Source organism: Choloepus didactylus, chromosome 3 (assembly GCF_015220235.1).
Source record: "Choloepus didactylus isolate mChoDid1 chromosome 3, mChoDid1.pri, whole genome shotgun sequence".
Lineage (NCBI taxonomy): Eukaryota > Metazoa > Chordata > Mammalia > Pilosa > Megalonychidae > Choloepus > Choloepus didactylus.
In genome coordinates, this window is record NC_051309.1 from 38,638,780 (window position 1) to 38,660,466 (window position 21,687).

The window sequence follows — 21,687 nt, forward strand, 5'->3', positions numbered from 1 at the left end:
AATATACTCCCTAACTCACTTAATTCCCCCAGAGAAAGATCTTCAGATGCACCCAATTAGCTACTATTTCAATTACTATCTCTTTGTCTTTCACTCCAATCATACCATTACCTCTCCTGAATCATAAAACCCTTCCCACTTCTTGGTAGTTGCTAGGAGGAGGAAGGTAGGTGGAAGTTTAGTTCAGGGTCTTTAGAGTTAAAACCATGGAAAACAAATTGGTATTCTTAGGTATACTGAGCTCTCATTTCCTTATCAATCAGAAATGTTCTTAAACATCAGTACACATGAAACAAAACCAAATGATCAAATTTATTTAAATGGAACAGAAATATAATGAATAGCTGGCATTTTAATTTGCCGGAAAAACAAAACTAATGCTATAAAAAAAAGTGTTTTTCCAAACCACTTAAAAACTCAAGTTCTTGTACAAAACAGCAACTGCTAACTAGTAATAAAATAACTGATTTGTGATGGCTGGTAGGAGGTGATAGGGAGGAGAGAAAAGAAAGAAAGAGGAAGGGAGGGAAGGAGAGAGAGCAAAAGGAAGAGTGGGAAAGAAAGGGAGAGAGCATGAAGGGGAGGAGGAAAGAGGCAGATATGGGGAATGGGAGAGAAGGAAGGTAGAAGGACGAAAGGAGACTGAAGGCAGGGGAAAAAGGAGAGAGAGAGGGAGGCAAAGAGAGTAAGACGCAGGGAGGGAGAAAGAGAAACACACCAACTCCACCTTTACTTCTATATCAAGTCAGTTAGCAATTTGGTCATTGTTCTTTCTGCATTTCTCTGAGATTCAATTCCACTTCATTCTCCATGTCATAACCCTAACTCCTGCCTCTGCTACTGTGCCAGTTTGAATATATTGTGTCCCCCAAACGCCATTATCTTTGATGTAATCTTGTGTGGGCAGACATTACTAGTGTTGTAATTCTTTGAGTGTTTCTTTGGAATGTGCCCCACCCAGCTGTGGGTGATGACTCTGATTGGATAATTTCCATGGAGGTGTTGCTCCACCCATTCGGGGTGGGTCTAAGTTGATCAGTGGAGCCATATAAATGAGCTGACATAACAGAAGGAACTCAGTGCAGCCGTGAGTGACATTCTGAAGAGGAGCTACAGCCAAGAGGGACACTTTGAAGAAAGCACAGGAGCTGCAGATGCGAGACAGTTTGAAGACAGCCGTTGAAAGCAGACTCTTGCTCCAGAGAAGCTAAGAGAGGACAAACACCCCAAGAGCAACTGAGAGTGACATTCTGAAGAGGAGCTGTGACCTACAGAGGAACATCCTGGGAGAAAGCCATTTTGAAACCAGAACTTGGAGCAGATACCAGCCACGTGCTTTCCCAGCTAACAGAGGTTTTCCGGATACCATTGGCCATCCTTCAGTGAGGTACCTGATTGCTGATGCATTACCTTGGACACTTTATGGCCTTAAGACTGTAACTGTGTAGCCAAATAAACCCCCTTTTATAAAAGCCAATCCATTCCTGGTGTTTTGCAGTCCAGCAGCATTAGCAAACTAGAACAGCTACCATATACCTAGATTCCAGGATTCCAAAACTCCATGCCCTGTCTTTCTAATGACTCCAGGAGAGGATTCCAGATTTGCTTTACTAAAATGCTGTTTTCATCACGTTAATGCCCTGTAGCCTAAAAGTAGCCCTACTTTTCTACTATCTAAAGTCTTACTTAACCAATGTTAAATTTAATCATTTTTCTTGATTCTTAAAATGCTAAATAAACTGGACTTCTACCCATCTCCATGAATTAACTATATTATTTATAATTCCATCAATCATAATACACTGTTTGGAAAATCAATCCTTGTCTCGTTGGCCTGACTTGAACGAACCTGAGAGAAATAATACCCCTGCCTCTATACGAAGTCTAACCTTGCTTCTGGATCCAACTCATCCATGAAGATTTTTCCAACTACTTTAGTCCAAACTTGTTACTCATGCCCCCAAACTCCAAGATATTATGTAGCCCATGAGTATATAAAAAGTCATATCTGCTTTACAATTTACCTCTCAAATGCATCATAATTTCATACTTGCTTTTTAAAATGATGTGTGCTTTGGTCTTTCCTTTCTAACCTGCATGAGAGTTGACATGGAACTGTGACTAAGCTCATGCTGGAGCTAGAGTACCTGTGTCTGAATGACAACCACATCCTCTACTAGATCTTCAGCAGAAATCTTTAATTTTTCCCATCTACAAAATGGAATACATGATCGTATCACCTCATGGATTAGACTGATGGTAGCAGAAAGCACATAGGAAGCAGAATATAAGTGTTTGTTTAATTAATGGAAGACAGATACCATTTTTCTCTGTGTTGCAGAGTCTGTAGTAAATACAACATAAGAACTATCCTTCTAAAAGTCTGAAGAATAATAGTCTGATTTTATAAAATCCTAAAAAACTAACATCTGATTTATCCTTGCTTTTAGTATAATATCGGTGAAGGACAGAATATACAGCCTCGATGTGAAAAGATCTAGGCTTTAATATCTGCTCCTCCACTTAAGAGCAAGTTGCCCCAGGGGAGTTATGTAATAGCCCTATGCCTAGTAAGTATAGTAAATGCCTACTGAGTCTACTAGGAAGATTAAATGAGATGTTATATACAAGTCATTCAGCCCAGCATCTGGCACACAGTAAACACACAATTACTATGAATTATTATCTCCTTACAGGTATGATACGAACAGTGACAGGAGAATATATGACAAATGGATCCATTTTATATGTTATCTATGTATCTCACTTCTCTTGCTTCTTAGGCCAGCATATTATCTGAAAGAATTCCTTGTTCCAAGTTCCACTCCTTTCCATGTACCATAAGTGCGAAAGGACACAAATGGATAGCTTCCGTGAGTGAGAGTCCCTGAAAATATTCCAGGAGGAACTGAGATATGGCAATATTTACAGTCTAATATCTAAAAAGAGCTTCCAAATTCCAAATTGTGTGTATTTTCCTTGGTTTAGCACCAACTGTATAGAATGCATGTATTCTCTATAATTTGGAGGAAGCAGAATTACTAAAATATTCACTCATCTTTATGACATTCACTCAAAATGCTTTTTAGTAAAATCTAACTTGGCAACTGACTAGAAATTAAATTGGGCATAGCAGCTGCTTGAAAGTACTTTCTCAGGATAAATGAAATATGCCCCTATCTTCCTTAACGGTTGACTAGTGGCCTTAGTGACAAGTAGTCGCTTCCAAGCGGCAATCTCTTCTCTTCTCCTTATCTCAATGTCTCATGGAAATACTCAAAGCAAGAACTACATGCAGCTTTAAAGGTAATGATCTAACCTAGATAAAAGTGAGTTTGCAGTCCTCTGAACTTTTTCAGTAATTGCTCAGTTAGAAAGTAATTTTGTTTATATTTTTAAAAGTTTACCCAACATGCACTTTCAGTAAATAAAAGAATGAGTAAGATAGATATAGTCTTGTCACAGCAGCACAACATCTACCAGAAAAATCCACTAAATTTCCTTGAATGAGAGATATTCAATGTTAGAAGATAGGTCAATCATCATCTAGTTGAACTGCTTTTCTGTGCTTGAAAGCTCTCCTGCCCTAAAGTAGTCACTTATTGCATGCTGTCTTTGTAGTCTTATATGTAAATAGGCTTTATATATTTAGGTTTTCTGTTCCATATTGGTAAAGATTATGCTTAATAGTTCTTCAAATTTTCTACAGCAGCTTCTTGTATGAAACAGATTCTTCCACAGTAGATTCTTGCATGAAATTATTGGGTGTTTAAAAAAAAATAAAAACCTCATTAATTGTTTTTCTCACTGCAGAATTATACTGTCAGAATCAGGGTGTACATGTTCCATAGTGAATATCAAGAACCATTATCAATTTCCAAGAAAATATATCCACTTGAAATGGGCTAGGTTTTACATGTTTTTGAATTAAAGAAAGTTTGATCAGAGTTGTATATAAATTTTTCCTGTTAGACCCTGATTTCTGGACTCATATTATTTTTGATGGCATTTTCTCTTCTTTCCATAAGTTAGTTGATAGTAGATGGCTCTGCTTTCCAGGTCTGAACGTGCCAGAAGCAGTTGTATTTTGAACTACTCTATTCTAATGCAAATTTAATTCCAAAGCATCTGTCATATGTAGCAATTTAAAGTTAGAACCCACAGGGATCTATCTGTCTTTGAGTTATTTCTTATATCGTAAAAATATTCTTTCCCTATTGAAATCATTAAGACTTGATCTCTGTGTATCACAGTCTCTGAGGATAATTTTAAAGAACTTTAGTGCTTAAAATACCACTCCACAATATAAAATTATTTATTCTGGACTCTTACAGAAGCTATAAATTTATGGTTTATTTGGGATAGAGATGTTGAAATTTAACTCCATATAAGGCATAATGATAATAAAAGATGATCTAATAAGATTAGCTATGACAAAGTCTAAATGGCAGTTTAAATAAAGTGCTGTTCTCACTATTTCAATGTCTCGGTCATCATAATCCATGGAGTAGAAAAGAACTTTGAGGACTGTTATCTTTCTTTTCAAGTTAGTTAACTCCCCATTACAATAATGACAATGGTACAAAATGATTCTAAGAAATAAAATGCTTCTTTTGAAAAACACAGATTGATTTTTTAAGTAGAGGCAACAGAAAATTCATTTAAATGAGAAGAAATTAAGTGTGGATGATTCTAAAATCTATTCCTACTTGTGATGTCTATGCTTTAAAACTATACAGATAAAGTGAGAAAACTGAGGAAATTAAAACCCCTACACTAAAGCAATATACTTATTATTTGATAAATTTTTTGATATAGCAAGACAATTTGATATAGCTTACAATTTGTTCCATAAACCAGACAAACTATCAATGAAGTACAAGTCATATATATACATGTATATATGTGTGTGTGTGTGTGTGTGTTTGTACACACAGACACAGACCATATGTGTCTCTTTGTGGATAAATAGATAGACATAGATGATAGATAACAGACAGTAAAATCTGTGACAGCTAGTTACCAAGTATGGGAAGGGGACAGGGTGCAAAGGATGTGGCAGTGGTACTTTAGGTTTTAACAAAATATTAACACATTAGCTATTTGTTACTGAGAGACAATGTGGTTGCAACCACCTACCCTTGTTTTCAAGCTCTGCTGATTTCCACCTTGGCCCTCAGGTTAGAATAAGAAAATCTTAGGGAAAGAAAAGAAATCTTTAACTCTGTTTCCTTTCTGCTAGGAAGAGCAATAAGTGCTTCTGAGATGATTCTTGTTTTTCTACTAACACATTCACAGAGAAATCACATTTCACTTGCTTTCATTATTTTCCTTTTAGATCCCAATTCTAAGGTGTAGTGGATATAATGAAAGGAGCAATAATTATGGAGTAGGTGGTCACTGTGATTGATTTAGGAGACATTTATCAAGACAGAGACAAAGAAGACTGAATATCTAACCAACCCAAAATCTAATGCAATGTATTCCTCATAAGAGGTAGTTACAAATTCCAGGTTGCTACAAGATACAACTATAGGAAAAAATTATGACCTAAGAAATGATTAAAATTAACAAACAAAAAATAAACACACCACGCTAAAAGCTTCCTTAAAATGGCAATCCTAAATTCAAACAGATGTAGAACCAGCCATAATGAAAGAGATTATTTTACTTTGACAATCTGAGTATAAATCAAGCTATAATTAAAAACATTTATAAAAATTTTATGGGTTAGAAAACAAAAAAGTATTTTTAAACATTTTCTTCATAGGTACTCCTATTTTGGAAGAAAAATACATTGCAACTAACATGAAGTGATTCGATGAATATGTTTGCTGATGGTGTTACTCTAAAGCCTGATTTTTTTTTTCATGCAAAGAGGCCTAATTTCCTGGTAGAAAGAATTATAGATATTACAGAAATAAGTTCTATATTGGTTAGGCAAAATGAGCGAGGGATGGTTCTTGGGTATTATGTTTCCTAACTTCTAATTTCCATCCTGTTATAAGTATGAAGGAGGTGACAGAGTAGCATGAAAACGTGCTGCCATTTTACTCCAGAAAATGTTTCTTGCAATCCCCAAAAATATCATTTAAAATTGCAGCAGTCTTTCCACTCCCTGGGTTCTCCAGTTCTGATGTAAAATGCCTTATCTAGACCTTAAAGAAACTAGATGTTTTCATAATAGAAGGACTCTCACTTTTTTCCATAAAGAGGATCTAAGGAATACGTGAGGCATCTTTATAAAACCCAGTCTTCCTACGTGGTTTGTAAATAGAACCAATGTATAGTTTGTCACACTACCGTATCTTCTTGCTCTTAAACCACATAATGACTTCTACTCAGGTGTGATTGCTCTAAGCCAGCTCAATCTGTAGACTACTGAATTGTGTGTGTGTGTGTATGTGTGTGTGTGTGTTTCTCAAAGATCAACTGCACTTATATCCTTGTATCCTTGCTTTGGGTTATCTCCCCTTCTTTCCTGCCCTCTCACATCAACTTTCCTTTACATCATAGCCTTTTCAGATCATATTCTTATCTATTTTTATTCACATAGTAAGTACACTAGCATTCAAACAACTTGTAAGGTACAGGTTTCTAACATTCTGCATTGTAGGGAATTAGAGAATTTTCAGAGGAATATTAGAAAAAATAAATACGAAGAGTCTCACCAGAAAGATAATAATTTATCTGAAAAGACAACTTATTATGTTCTAAAAAAATATGAGAACCTATCATATTTATTTTATAATGTTGACAGGACTTGATTCATAGGTGAAATACTTTTCTTTACCCCAATATTAGATTGAAAGAATAATAGAACTTGAGAGCTAGAATAGAGTTCATAGAATATCTAAATCAGGGATTCTCAGATAATTCTTTGTTATGAAGAGCCGTCCTATGTATTGTAGGATGTTTAGTAATATCCTACTTGATACCAGAAGCAGTACTCTTCCTCCTACTACTCACCCAAGTTGTGACAAGCAGAAATGTCTTCAGACATTGCCAATTTCCCAAGGGGCAAAATTTCCATGGTTTAGAACCATCGCTCTAAGCCATGGATTCCTACTGCATGTATATAACTAGAGAGAATTTCTATGGCAACTCCTTAGAAGGAATGGGGGGGGGTGTGGCACATCATATGTAGAAGAAGGAAAGGAATTCAGAATAAGATAACGGTCTCTGGAAGGCTAAATATCTACAGCAAAAAGAATAAGATCGGTTAGGTTTATTTAGATGTTAAAAAGAATAAAATGACACAAAAGTTATTATACCGCTTGCATTTTGTGAAAATACTTTCATGGAAGTATAAAATACAAAGGACAGTGTCATAAAATCAGAGATTTATCAGATTAACATTGCTACAGTTAAGAGCTTACTGACCTATGGCTACTAGCTAGAGACCCTGCAATCATAATGATTAGGTTTACATGATTAGAGAGCTGTACCACACTCACCCCACTCTTTTTTTTTTTTATTTTTATTAAAAATATGGTCAATCTGTTCTGAAATCTACATTTAACAATGGTGTGATCTAACTTAGCTTTTCTTCCTCAATTGTAAAATTCAAATGATAAAACTTACAGGGGAATTAAAAAATTTAAATGAGCTTTGGTTAATGATATGTGATGATGATTATATATTAATCACAAAATTTGTAAGTTTCATCTTACAAAACTTCAATCCTTTGTTTTGGGGATTGATTTATATATAACGCTACCAGGAAATCTTTGTCTGATCAGCGAGTTAATGACCAGACAACAGAAGAACCAAAGAGTTTCAAAATAAAAGTTGTTCTTATCTCTGTCTTATATGGCATAAGTCTTACATGTACATGTATTTAATCATACATGTGTACAAACCTTCTTCCAGTTGGATGGCAAGTATCATTACTGGAAGTGTTTTATTTTGTATTATTTTTCTCTCCAAAATCACTGTGAGAAAAAGACTTAGAGCAAGCACTCAAACTTGGAGCTTGCATTGCTTGTAATTCTTGAATCCTATGAAAACTTAAAATATTAACATAATTTATGGAAGACTAATCACCAATATGAAATTTAAGAAAACACATAAGCACTGCAGATAACCCTTAAAAACACAAACGATTTCTTCTGAAACCTTTATTTGGGTACCATCAAATTAGCCAAGTATCATCACAGTGCCACAGGCTAGGAAAATTCTGATTCTGACACTTGATATTCCTATCTATATATTCTTTTTTCTCTACAACCTGAGCATTTTTTGACTTCTACTATGTTAGCAGACTGTCTTTAGCTACTCATTTTTTTAATATATTTTTCAAATATCACTTGTGCCATAACTACCCTTTAGTCACTGAATTTTCAACTGTAGTTGCAACATGAAATAATAGCACCTACCACTGTAGTGTTTAATCATGTCAATGGTTAAGAATCTCTTCACCACCAGATAAGCAGATCCAGGTTCAGCTAATGAACTCCACCGAAGCACCTGCTCCAATACATTTTCTGTGTAGTGAAGAGGGCGTTCTGCCAAAAACAAAACCCAAATCAAATTGAAAAGAAAAACATTAAGATAAAATTTTAATTTTATATTATAAATTTTAAAAAATGCTTTTGAAAAGATCTGTATACAAACCTTATCCATATCTTATGCCACATAATAATAGCACTAGGGCTAAATACAAGAGATCCTAAATTTAGAACACAATTAAGCATTTAATAAAATTCTCTATAAATTAATCTCCAGAGGAACACTTGTCTATTACTCAACTATTTAAGAAAAAATCAGAGGTTTTTTTTTTTTTTTTGGATAAAATATCGGAAGTAATATTACTGTCTATATAACAAATGAATATCTTACTGTCTCTTTTCAATTTAAATAACATTCTGCAAACATTCTGTTTTGCTTAGAGCTATTTGCATATGCACTTCAATAGTTCTAAAAGGACTAGCAAAATTAATCTTGTTCAGTTCTAGTAAAAAAGCATAAATTACCTTTGTGTATCCCAACAATATTAGCATTACTTTTAATTTTGATCAATAATTGTGAAATACCTGTAGCTGATATTCTCATAGTCAATTAGTATCAACTATAAAATATAACTTATACACAGAATATATTAATATAATTACAAAACAGTGCTGAGTAATCTACGTTTAAGTATCATTGGTAGAAGCATCAACCACAAATATTATATGGCAATATGACAGATTCACTTTTGAGATAATAGGTCAAAAAGCAAGACTTTTAATGACAGCCTAAAGATTTGTCTGTTATTTTATCCTGGATGAACACTCATCCATATACAGTTTGTTTTGGGCATCTCAAGTTCTTAGCATAGAATAATAATAATAATAAAAAAAAACAGCTTTTACAATTACAATCAAAACTTCACAGGACTTCTTTGCTGATCGTAATATGCCAATCAATTAATAAAAAGTAACAACAGAAGCATATGCTGGGGAAAGAGAATTTCAAACCTTTTCCAGTACACTGAAAATAGCATAACTGAAAGAGGAGGAACAGAAGCTCTAACATGAAGGAGTCCGGGCAGCTTTCCTCCCATTGTAACCATTCAACTCACTCATATTTCTTAAATGAAAAGGGACATAGCACTTGGGCTTTTCATTTTTGGTTATAGTCATGTGAATGACACACAAGAAGGAGCATATCAACAGCATCATACTCATATATGACCCACAGGATTTTAAGTGGTAATAAAATTATGAGAAAAAAGGACAAAATATATTACATCCTCTCTAATAATGGACTTCCCTGCTATGACCACGTCACTCTAGAAGCCACTATTAATCCCCAGGTCCACAGAAGGAGAACTTGTTTTCTGCTTCCAGTGTAAATAACTAGATCTTTGCTTCCTAGTCAGCAAAATGAATACCAGTTCTGCATTTGGTGCTTGTTTGAGCAAGCCTACCCATTATGATAATGAAAATTAAAAAAAGAGCCAAAAGGTCATACATTCTTGAGGACAAATCTATGTCCTGTTTACTACTATATTCCCTGAGCACAGCACATTGCTGAGCATATAACAGATGTTCAATAAATATCTGTGGAATGAAATATCTTATAGATTACTTTGGTTGCCATAAATTACCTTGGTGACAGATGGATCACTGGACAAAATATATTTCTTTGAAAATCAGACACAATATTTTGTGATATATTGATTTTGCTTTTCTTCAAATAATTTTCTAAAAAGTTTGGGCAAAGATCATAATTGCCCATAATTTGCCAAAGTTATAATTCAATCGTTGATAACCATAAATTAGTTGTCTTTATATTAATGGAGACTGAGACTGAAATTAAATGTATTTAAAAGTAAAGATAATGATAGAATAAACACTCCTTTTTCATTTGATATTACATAATTCTCAGCTCTACTACTTGCAAGCTCTGAATCTCTGTTGATCACATTAACAGCAGCTATTTATTAGACATTATATATTGGCATTATATATTGGATGATTTACATCAGTTATCTCTTTACATGTAAAAGGACCAAATGATCACAGAGATATAGTTACTTGGCTAAAGTCACATATCTGGTTAAGGTGAGGAACAGAGATTTTAATCCCAAACCTGTCTGACTTCAAAGCCTACACTCCTAAATATAAAACTTAGCTTTATTTCAGGCAAGTATGTAAATCTCCCCAAACTGGTTTTCTCACATGCAATTTGGGGATCAAAAGTACTAATTCTCCAAGATTTTTTTGAGGATTGAGCAAGATAACATAAGCAAAAGTGAAAAAAATGTCAGTTCCACTTTTCCTCTTCACTTTATCTTTAATGGGAAATGGTAAGGAAATAATAGCAAGATAGTATCAACATTCTGCATGTAAGAAGCTGATGATACTGCATTTGCCTTGGAGATAAGATTGATATTCTTAACTGGAATACAGTAACTGGAATGGAATAAAAGCTTACTCTCCCCTACTGTAAGTTTAAAATGGTAATGGGATTTTAAATGTCAGAACATTTATGTTAAATAGGGTCACTATTACAAGTAGATAATATAGGATTGTGCTAAAGTGATCTTAGTTATAAAAAAAATCATAGTAGGTATACAGGCATAACAACAGACATAATTATTTTGCTTTTTGGGATAAAAATTAGTCAAATATGCTATTCAGCATCAGTATCATAGTATGAAACACTTCAGAAGAATGAAAACCCTGGAGATCCAAGTTCCTAGATAAAGGATGGTGCTGAAAAATATGGATGTTAAGACAAGAAAGGCTAGACTTATAAAATGGCATTAAAATCCAGCTTACAAAAGAGATAAGATGCAGGAAAAACTGACTGAGTCATCACATTGTTGGAACATAAATTCCTACAAATAAACAAGTTTTTATTTATAAGTATGTTTACAACCATCTGTCATGATAGATTATATGATACACAATTCATACAAGTCACCTGGCATAAGGGCATTACTAGAAATGAATATAACTTATTTGCATATTACCTATGGTATAACAATTGCTAAAAATTCAGAGTAGTTATTTGAGAACAGGTTACAAAGGTGGTTCTTTGGGTAAAACATAGAGTTGTCAATTGTTTAAAATTTTCTTCATAGAATAAACTTGGCCTCCCTCATTAAATAGAGCTATCTATTTTCCACCTGTAATAACAGCTGTCATCCTTAACTTTCTGGCAGTAATGACATAGGATTTCCAGAGACGATCATGACTTCCCCAATAATTAAAATCTTAGTTCCAAACTTAGAGTTCTAAGCAAACGTGTTTCTGTTCCCTTGACATAATCAGTGGGTAGCAACACTTTACGTGTCAATCATACTCAGGGCTGCAAAGAATCCTGATGAAAAACAGATATTTCTATGATGAAGAAGCCAGAAAAGGTTTGCTATGATATTGCTGTATAGAAAGTAACCAATTCACAAACTCGAGCCTCTCAGTGAGGGTCACTTAAATTGTGCTCCTTAGACAGTGAATTTTTTTTTCCAGAATGTAAAGGACTTAAGGTGGAGCCTTAAATTATTAGTATACTTCAGCTTTAAGTGATACCAGCCCCTAGGATGTGTTTCAGGGTGTCATAATAATTGGCAGCAGTTGGTCAAAAATGCTTGATATCCTTCAGAGACTGGGACAAGGAAGAATTGTTCCTTATCCAGCAAAATTTTCAAATGTTCCACCAGACATTCATTTTGTTTCGTTTTGTTTTGTTTTTAGGGATATTTTAAATGCAATTTTATTGCGATATAGTCACACACCATATGTTCTGGTTTGCTAATGTTGCCATTTTGCAAAATACCAGAAATGGATTGGCTTTTATGAAGGGGGCTTATTTGGGTACAAAGTTACAGTCTTAAGGCTATAAAGGGTCCAAGGTAAGGCATCAACAATAGGGTACCTTCACTGGAGAACACCAATAGCATTTGGAAAACCTCTGTTAGCTGGGAAGGCATGTGGCTGGAGTCTTGCTTGCTCCCAGGTTGTGTTTCAAAATGGCATTTTCCAAAATGTGTATCTCTGCTGCAGCTCTTCCAGAATGTTACTCTCAGTTGCTCTGAGATCCCTCTGTTTGTGAGCTCCTTTTATAGAACTCCAGTGAACTAATTAAGACCCATCCTGAATGGGCAGGGCCACATTTTCGTGGAAACATTCAATCAACAGGTCACACCCTAATCAAAGGTATCACTCACAGCTGGGTGGGTCTTAACTTCATGGAAACACTCAATCAGAAGGTTCCAACCTAATCAACACTAATACCTCTGCCCCTACAAGACTGCATTAAAGAATATGGCTTTTTCTGGGGGACATACTGTATACAAACTGGCACACCATACAATCATCCAAAGTGTGCAATCAATTGTTCACAGTATCATCATATAGTTGTGCATTCATCACCACAGTCATTTTTTGAACATTTTCATTACTCCAAAAGCAAAAACTAAAAATATGACTAAAAATAAAAGTGAAAAAGAGTACCCCAAACATCTCATACTCTTTTTCCATCCCTATTATTCATTTACATTTTGTCCCCCTTTTTTCTACTCATTTGTCCATACACTGGATAAAGGAGTGTGAGCCACAAGGTTTTCACAATCACAGAGTCACACCATATAAGCTATATAGTTAGACAAGCATCTTCAAAAATCAAGGATACTGGATTGCAGTTCAACAGTTTCAGGTATTTCCTTCTAGCTATTGTAATATACTAAAAGCTAAAACGGGATATCTATATAATGCATAAGAATAACCTCCAGAATGACCTCTAAAACTGCTTGAGATCTCTCAGCCACCGAAACTTTATTTTGTTTAATTTCTCTTCTACCTTTTGGTCAGGAAGACTTTCTCATTCCCAAGATACCAGGTCCAGTCTCATCCCTGGGAGTCATGTTCCACATTGATTGGGAGATTTACACCCCTGGGAGTCATGTCCCATGTAGTGGGGAGGACAGTGAGTTTACCTGCTGAGTGGACTTAGAGAGAGACAGGCCACATCTGAGCAACCAAAGAGGTTCTCTGTTGGTGATTATTAGGCACAGTTATAACTAGGTTTAGCCTCTCCTTTGCAGTAACAAGCTTCATGAGGGCAAGTCCCAAGATTAAGGACTTGGCTTACGGTAGTCCCCAATGCTTATGAGAATATCAGGAATTCCCCAGGTGGTGATGATTAATGTTCCCACATTTTTCACCAGGCCCTCAAGTGGGCTTTACAAATACTTTTTTTCTCTGCCCAAATTACTTTGGGATGTATCAGGATTTCAGGCTAACCTGTAAAAAACAACCAGCTCTCACCTTCTATTCATGAGTCCATGTAATTACGGTGTTTGAATAAACTGTCCATTCAAGTTAACTTATATAGTGTGCTACAGAAAATATAGATTTTTCACCAAATAAACATCTCTTCCTTTGGTCTCACACAGAAGTTGAGGTTTTAAAACACTGCCAATATCATCCTTTTCCCTACAGTCTGGTTTACTTCAGTTCTAATCAAGTCTGTTTCATTCATATCTCTATTTGAAGTCTGATCTCTTTTTCAGCCTCTTTAACGTTTGCTGTATGGGGTAATGCTGACATTTACAGCTGCTGAACTCTGGCTCTGAGTCTCGGGTGTCACAAAGATCCTGAAGATCCAGGGCCCAACCAGGTGATACACAAACAGCTTAGCATCTCAGAATTTAGAAATAACCATTACAACTCATGAATAGATGTGACTGCAGTAAGAGCTTACAATCTAGGAACCTTCACTGTAAGCCACCCCGATAACCTGTGCTCTCCGGTTCAATTCTCCGAGTTTACACATTATAGTTAGTCCATATTAGTGAGGTATTACAATGTTTGTCATTTTGATTCCGTCTTATTTCACTCAACATATTATCCTCAAGGTCCAATCACCTAGTTGTATACCTCATAACTTCATTTCTTCTTGCTGCTGTTCAGTATTCCACTGTATGTATACATCACAGTTCACCATTCTGTTTATGAGTCAATGTACCCTTAGGCCCCCTCCATTCATTGTGAATTGTGAATTCTGCTGCCATAAACAGCAGTGTTCAATGTCTACTCCTGTCCCTGTTCTTAGTTATTCCAAGTATATACCCAATAATGGGGTTGCAGGATCATATGGCAACACTATAGTTAGCTTCCTGTGGAACCACCACACTGCCCTCCAGCGGGCTGAGCCATTCTACTTCTCTACCAATAGGGAATAGGTACATCCCTCTCTCCACATTTTCTCTAGCACTTGTATCCCTCTGTTAATTTTTTTAATAGTTTTATTCACACACCATACAATCCACCCTAAGTAAACAATGATTCCTAGTATAATCGCATAATTACGCATTTACCACAACAATCTATATGAGGACATTTATATTTCTTCCCCAAAGAAATAGGAAAAGGAGAAAAAACTGAATAAAAATACAAAAGATAGAAGAAAAATAAAAATAAAATACAATGAAAAGTTCAGACAACATCACCACCACAAAGAATCCCATATCACTCCCTTAGATACCCCTCTTATAAACATTTAGCTTTGGTATTTTGCCTTTGTTACAATTAGTGGAAGCATCTTACGTTACCATTAACTACAGACTCTAGTTTGCTCTGATTGTATTTTTTCCCCTATACCATTCAATTTTCAACAGCTTACAATGTTGATTCATTTAAAAACATTCTTATATTTGTTTATTTAATCACCATCATTGACCACTCTAGGTTTTGCTACATTATACAATCTCCGTCTTTACCTTCTATCATTCCTTCTGGTGTCATACGTGCTCTTAGCCTTCCTCTTTTAACCATACTCACACTCATCTTTGTTCAGTGTACTTACAATGTTGCATTACCATCACACACTGTTATTCTATCCATTCCATTTTTGGATCTATACAACTAAACCTGTTGAACCTTCTCTACTCCTTCAGCATCAAATGCCTGACCTCTAACATCTTTCTATCTCCTGATAACCTGTGTTCTCAACTCTCAAATTTTGCTTATAAGTGTTAGCCCATATTAGTAAGACCGTACAGTACCCTTATTGATGGTCTTCATTTTTACACTCTTCTCCAAACTTCTCTCTCCTGTCTTTTCTTATCTGCCTGTAGTGCTCTCTTTAGTATTTTTTGCAGAGCAGGTATCTTGTTCACAAACTCTCTCAGTATCTGTCTGAAAATATTTTAAACTCTCCCTCATTTTTGAAGGACAGTTTTGCCAGATTTAAAATTCTTGGTTGGTAGTTTTTTTCTTTCAGTATCTTAAATATTTCATACCACTGCCTTCTTGCCTCCATGGTTTCTACTAAGAAACTTGCACATAGTCCTATTGAGCTTTCTTTGTGATAGATCGCTTTTCTCTTGCTGTTTTCAGAATTCTCTCCTTGTGTTTGACATTTGATAATCTGATTATTGTCCTGGAGTCAGTTTACTTGGATCTATTCTGTTTGCATCTGTAACTTTATGTCTTTCATATAAGATGGGAAATTTTCAGTGATTATTTTCTCCATTATTCGTTCTGTCCCTTTTACCTTCTCTTCTCCTTCTAGGACACCCATGACACATACAGTCATGCACTTCAAGTTGTCATCAGTTCCCTGAGACCATTCTCATATTTTCCCATTCTCTTTCCTGTTCTTTTGTGTGTAGGGTTCCAGATGTCCTGTCCTCTAGTTTCTGACTCCTTTCTTCTATCTCTTCAAAACTGCTGTTGTATGTCTCCAATGTATTTTTCATCTCTTCTATTGTGACTTTCATTCCCATAGGTTCTGCTATTTGTTTTTTTCAAACTTTTGATTTCTTCCTTTTGTTTATCCAATGTGTTCTTTATATCCTTCATCTCTTTTGCCATAACTTCCCTCAACTCAGATTTGATTTTTGAATTAATTTAGCATATTGTTTGAAGATCTTTAATTAGTTGTTTCAACTCCTGTATCTCATTTGAAGTCCCCGTTTCCAGCCAGTCCCCAGTCCTCCAGTTCACCAGACAAAAACCAGAGTTGGTACATGGTTCTGTGTGCCTCTTTTCTTAGGACACAGCCCTTTTCCAGTATTCTGAGCTCAGTGGCCTCCAAAAATCTCTGTTTTTACTTGTTTATGTATTTTTTCCCCATCAGCCCTGCCTTCTCTCTGCCAGGAGAAAGCTCCAGGTTCCTTTCCTCCTTACTCCAGGCCCATCTGCACTCACAGCTGTAGTCAATTTTGTTAATTAAAACCACAATTCGAGCTTGGTTGAGCTACATTCCCTTGTTCCCAGCAGAGACTGCTTCTTTTTCTCACAGTGAAGTTTTCCAACTCAGCCTGCTGTGCCAGTGTGGGAGGGGCACCAGGTCCACAGTTTGGGGAGCTTTACTTACAGTTCTATGCTGCGATCTCAGCTGTTCCACTCATTTCAGACTGGCGTACCATGTGTATTCGGTCACAAATATCCCCCCTTCAGTTTCATCCAGACTATTTTCTTGTTATTGCATGCTATTTACTAGTTGCTCCAGGGGACTAAGTAAATTCCACACCTCCCTATGCTGCCATCTTGCCCCACCTCCAGACATTCATTTTGAAGGAAAACCTCCTTAGAAATTTATTGAGCTTAAAATCTAGCTCAGCAAAATACTCTATATGGTTTAAATATGCAATCTTTTCCATGAATACAAGCTAAAAAAAAAAAAAAAAAAAAAGACCATGTTTTGCTACAGGCAGAAATTTTCTAAGAGTCATTCACCATTTCAGAACAGCATTTCACCAATGATGGCAATGCTGCTAATGGTTACTGACTCACAAATGGCAAGCTTATGTCAGTCTGCATTTGTAACTGTCACACATATTTTGATGATTCCATTTATAGGTTTAAGATCTATTTTCACTATCTTCTACCTTATAGGAGTATCTGAGCATTTACACATTGTAATACATATTTTCCTCTTATTTATTTTTCTATTATATTAGGGTATTATGTTAATTTTAAAAAATGAGTATAAGAGATGATCTCAAGATAACAAAGGGAATGTTACGAAATATTTACGCAAAAATGGCTCTGGGTACACGATAGGGTAGAAAACCACTGCTTTAAAAAAAATTACAGATACCTAAAAAAAATTAAATCCATCATTTTGGTTTATTTACTTACTTATCCATTTATTTATTATTTACTTATATCTGATTACTTCATTACCTGCAGGATTTATTTTTGCGTTAGAAGAAAGGACCCATTCCCTGTTGACGTTCTTCCTATCAACTATAATCTTGTGACTATTCATGTCTTTATTTTTATTTTCTTTTTATATGTCACTTAAGCTTCCTTAAATGTTAGTAGAAATAAAGCTTTTAACATTTTAGAAGGTTAGATGGTGCACACTCCTTCCATCTGTTTCAGTGTAACATACTCACAGGCCCCTTTGTTGCTTCCTTAGCATTATTCAACCAGAAGCAGTGAAAATAATCTTAGTTTTCTCTTCTAGCAATTTCTACTTCTGCAGCTGAGCAAACATTAAAATCAAGCCACCTTTGAATTCCTAATTCCATCAAACGAACTCTTCCTTGATGTACATAGGTGTCTCTTTGATTACATTCAGACATTCACAAACAAAACTATTTCAGGTATCCTAGATTTTCATATCTTCACTAAGATAACATTTTTTTTTAATTTCATAAGGGATAAGGAAACAAAAAAAAAAGTGAAATAAAAAAAACAAAAACAAAAGAATCTCCTCACCATTGATACAATTTGTGATGCACTAATTATTAAATGCAAGGGGATAACCAGTCATTTTCAGAGGAAGCCTCTTGATTTTCCAAGATAAAATTTAAAAATGTTTCCAAATATAATATAAATGCCTCTTCTGGCTAGATATGATTACTCCCTATCCTCATCCCTTCTGCTTTCTCCTCTGTTGGGAAGACCAGTGCCCAAACACTCAGACCTCCAGTGCTTTGACAAAGGGATATGCTTTAATTTGACTCAGGTCTTGAGAAAATAAGGTTGGTAGGGTGAGGATGCCAACCCAAACATGCATGACTCATTATTCTGCTGTTGATGTCCTTAAAAAACAACAGAAACAGAAGCATGCAGGAGATAATCAGCTGTTCAAGCACCACCCAGGGCTTTGAGATCTCCTAGTAGGTCCTAATGTACAATTAGGTAAAAAATTCTACATGCCTTCCACTTTGGATACATTTTTCCAAGGAGCAATAATCCAGGTCACTCAGAGCCAGAGTGCACCTTGACTAAAAAGACATTTGTTGGATGCATCCCACATCAATGCATTGTGATAGAGGTGGCGAGGGATATAAAGGTCTAAAACATACAGTATACACCCTAAAGAAACATATGGTTTATGGTGGAGTCAGAGTAATACACATTACTACTTACAAGGTAGATGGTATAAAGTATTATAGAGCCATAAACAAATTATCAGAAAGAGATTAGGGCAAATTATGTTAATCTGGAAGAAAAGACATTTTAGTTGGATCCTGAAGATTAGATAAGCAATGAGGAGATGACAAAATGCTTTAAATGGTGGAACACTATAAGTTTTGTGATTTTGAAACATGATTCTGACAGTAAAGGCTGATAATTATCTTTTACTCCCCAATACGGTGAAGTTGGTGAACTAGGCAGCCCATTTCCTTATAACTAAACAGGAAAAAACAAAAATCAAAAGACTCTATGACCCCTGCACACAGAATCATACAGAACTAAGCCTCATTAACTCAATACATATTAACTGTATGCTACTATGACTATGCACAGTGCTTGGCACTAGAATAGAAAAAAAGACTGAGTCCTTATAAGGAACTCCCATCCAGAGAGAAAACTATAAATCCATGTGATAATCCACTATAAACAATATAAGACAAAGTGCATTGATACTTTTAGTCAGGGTTTTAAAGGAGACAATCAGATGGATCAGATGGGAGAAGGGTAAAAGTACATTTGAGAACTACCAGCTTATCCATGTTAGGCAAGCCCAAAGAATGGAAGGGAATATGTATAAAGAACATGTAAAATGAGAAAAGATGGAAATGAAGATTGGAGCAGGAGGAACTCAATGTTTTGGGAATAGAAGAAGAAGGACCTACAAATGAGATAAAGAAAAATAATTAGAAACCCAGGAGGAGCATCCAACAGCACAAAGAGTGAAGACCTTCAAAGAGATGTGCATGGTCATTAACAATAAATGCCACTGATAGGGCAAGTAAAATAGAGCCACTGGACTTAGCAGTTAGGGAGTCATAGGAGGCATCTGTCAAAGCATTTTCAATAAATGGAGAGGACTGAGTCTAACTACAGGGGGGTGGGGGAGGGGGACACAGGACTGTAAACAGACACCAATGTCAGAATCATTCAATCCTGGCAGTGCAAATTGAAAAAAAAATTTTTAATCTGAACTAATTTTTAAATAATTGTGAATGAAAACAAGAAATAATGTAGTAAAAACATCAAGATGGAACAAAGAAAGACAAAGTGTTTGATAAGTCCACTTCATTTTAACATTGCGACACTCCTAGAAGCACACCATAGGGTATTTCAATGTTGAATTTTAATTTTTATCTTTAGCTCGTGGATGGCAAGAATATACTTTTGGCAGTCTGACAGCTACACTTGAAGGGGTCCCAAGACCTTAGTAGGTATCAGTTAGACAGATGGTCAAGGTACAAAGACATTCTGCATTTCATTTTTTTTTTTTTTTCCTAGAGGTCTTTAAAACCAAATGGTGTCATTATAAATGTTAAGCTTATTCAGCACTTGACTATGGGGGTAGTCAAGGAGTTTCAAAAGCTCTCTTCATCCTTCAGTGTCTTTGGGATGAAAGAAGGTAAAATATTTGATGCGCTAAATATAGATGGAAAGGAAAAAGTTATAAAAGAAGCTTCCATTAGGCTTACAACAAAATCATTTCTATAAAATAATAATCTTTTAAACCAATTTGTTCTTTGTTCCTGTTAAATCAGTGGCATGCAGGAATAAGGTAGTGGAGACATTTAGAAAATTGTTACAAATCAAATAGCCTGTCCTTAAAAGCAAAGGCCTTATTTCCTGAGGCAGCAACAAAAAACCCTAATGCTTTGCACTGTATTTTTATAGCTCATATTATAATCTAATTATTTTGATGAATAAAATTATAGGAAGGGAACTTCAAATGGCAATAACATATATCAATACATGCACTGAGGTAGAAGGGGATGTACAAGGAGATGATAATCTTTAGAAAAACATAAAATATTAGTAATGGCATTTTACAAAAACAGTATACTTTCATACTGGGAATTTAAGAATCCTTAGAATGAAAATCACTCACCTAGCTCTTCATTTTCAATGACTTCAAATGTGGCCCAGACATCACCTTTTGTAGGAATGATATTTTTTATTGCAAGTATATCATTAGTTAATTCTTCTGCTTCCATCACAGGTGATATCTGTAAGAGAATCAAAATTTCCTCAGAAGGTATGTACGTCAGATTCAGAAATAGGTTAGGTTATGGCAATAATACTTCCCCATCTACCATCTTATAAGACCCAGTTCCTTCCTAACATGTTTAACAAGCTTCTCTAAGCATATAGAGAAAACAGCATCTTCAGAACTTTTCCATAAAATGTAATACATTTTAGTGTAAGTGCAAAAAGATATGACAATATTATAAATCAGGAAGGATATTTTTCTCTCACTGAGTTGGCAATTAGATCACAGGATGGAAAAATGTACCTAGTTATACACAGAAATACCTTCACCAGACAGGAAGTCCAGTGCTCTTCTAGGAGCAAAATGTTCATCATCAGCTCTATAATCAAGAGTTCAGAATGGTTCAGTTTATTCAGCCTGGGCCCTAAATTATACCCACTTCATTGCTGGTCCACAATGCCAAAAAGCCCCAGGGTTTCAGTGGTCTGTGGGGTGCCCTGCTATGCCAAGCGACAGATGGTGGGATACCAAGGCATGCAGGAGCCAGGAATTCAGGGCATAGGCCAGCATCTTCAGTGCCAGCCTGGGGGCCTGGGGGCCAGCTCTACAAGAGTCTCAGAGTCTCAGGCCATTGAATAAGCACACCACCATCTTCAGGAAGTTTGATTTGCTTCTTCTTGTTTCTATTTTTGCCAAACATAAGTGCATGCTGGTCAAATGTAAGCTGGCTTTCTTCATTAGAATTAGTTTAAATGTTAAACAAATAGAAGATGTTTTAAGAGATAAAACATTGCAACTTAATTTGCACATTTTCAATAAAAGTATGCCTAT

The 21,687-nt window shown here is 35.5% G+C and overlaps 1 protein-coding gene across 5 annotated transcripts in view; it reads right to left on the reverse strand.

The window, feature by feature from the left end:
* The window catches only part of ARAP2 (ArfGAP with RhoGAP domain, ankyrin repeat and PH domain 2), a 269,972-nt gene that overhangs the window by 34,246 nt on the left and 214,039 nt on the right, over window positions 1-21,687 (reverse strand). For all 5 annotated transcript variants that reach the window (XM_037829549.1, XM_037829550.1, XM_037829548.1 and 2 more), the window contains 2 exons: window positions 20,755-20,872; window positions 8,379-8,507 (listed from right to left, as the gene is read on the reverse strand). In XM_037829549.1, the coding sequence (XP_037685477.1) occupies window positions 8,379-8,507; window positions 20,755-20,872 (247 nt within the window). The remainder of the gene's footprint in view (window positions 1-8,378; window positions 8,508-20,754; window positions 20,873-21,687) is intronic.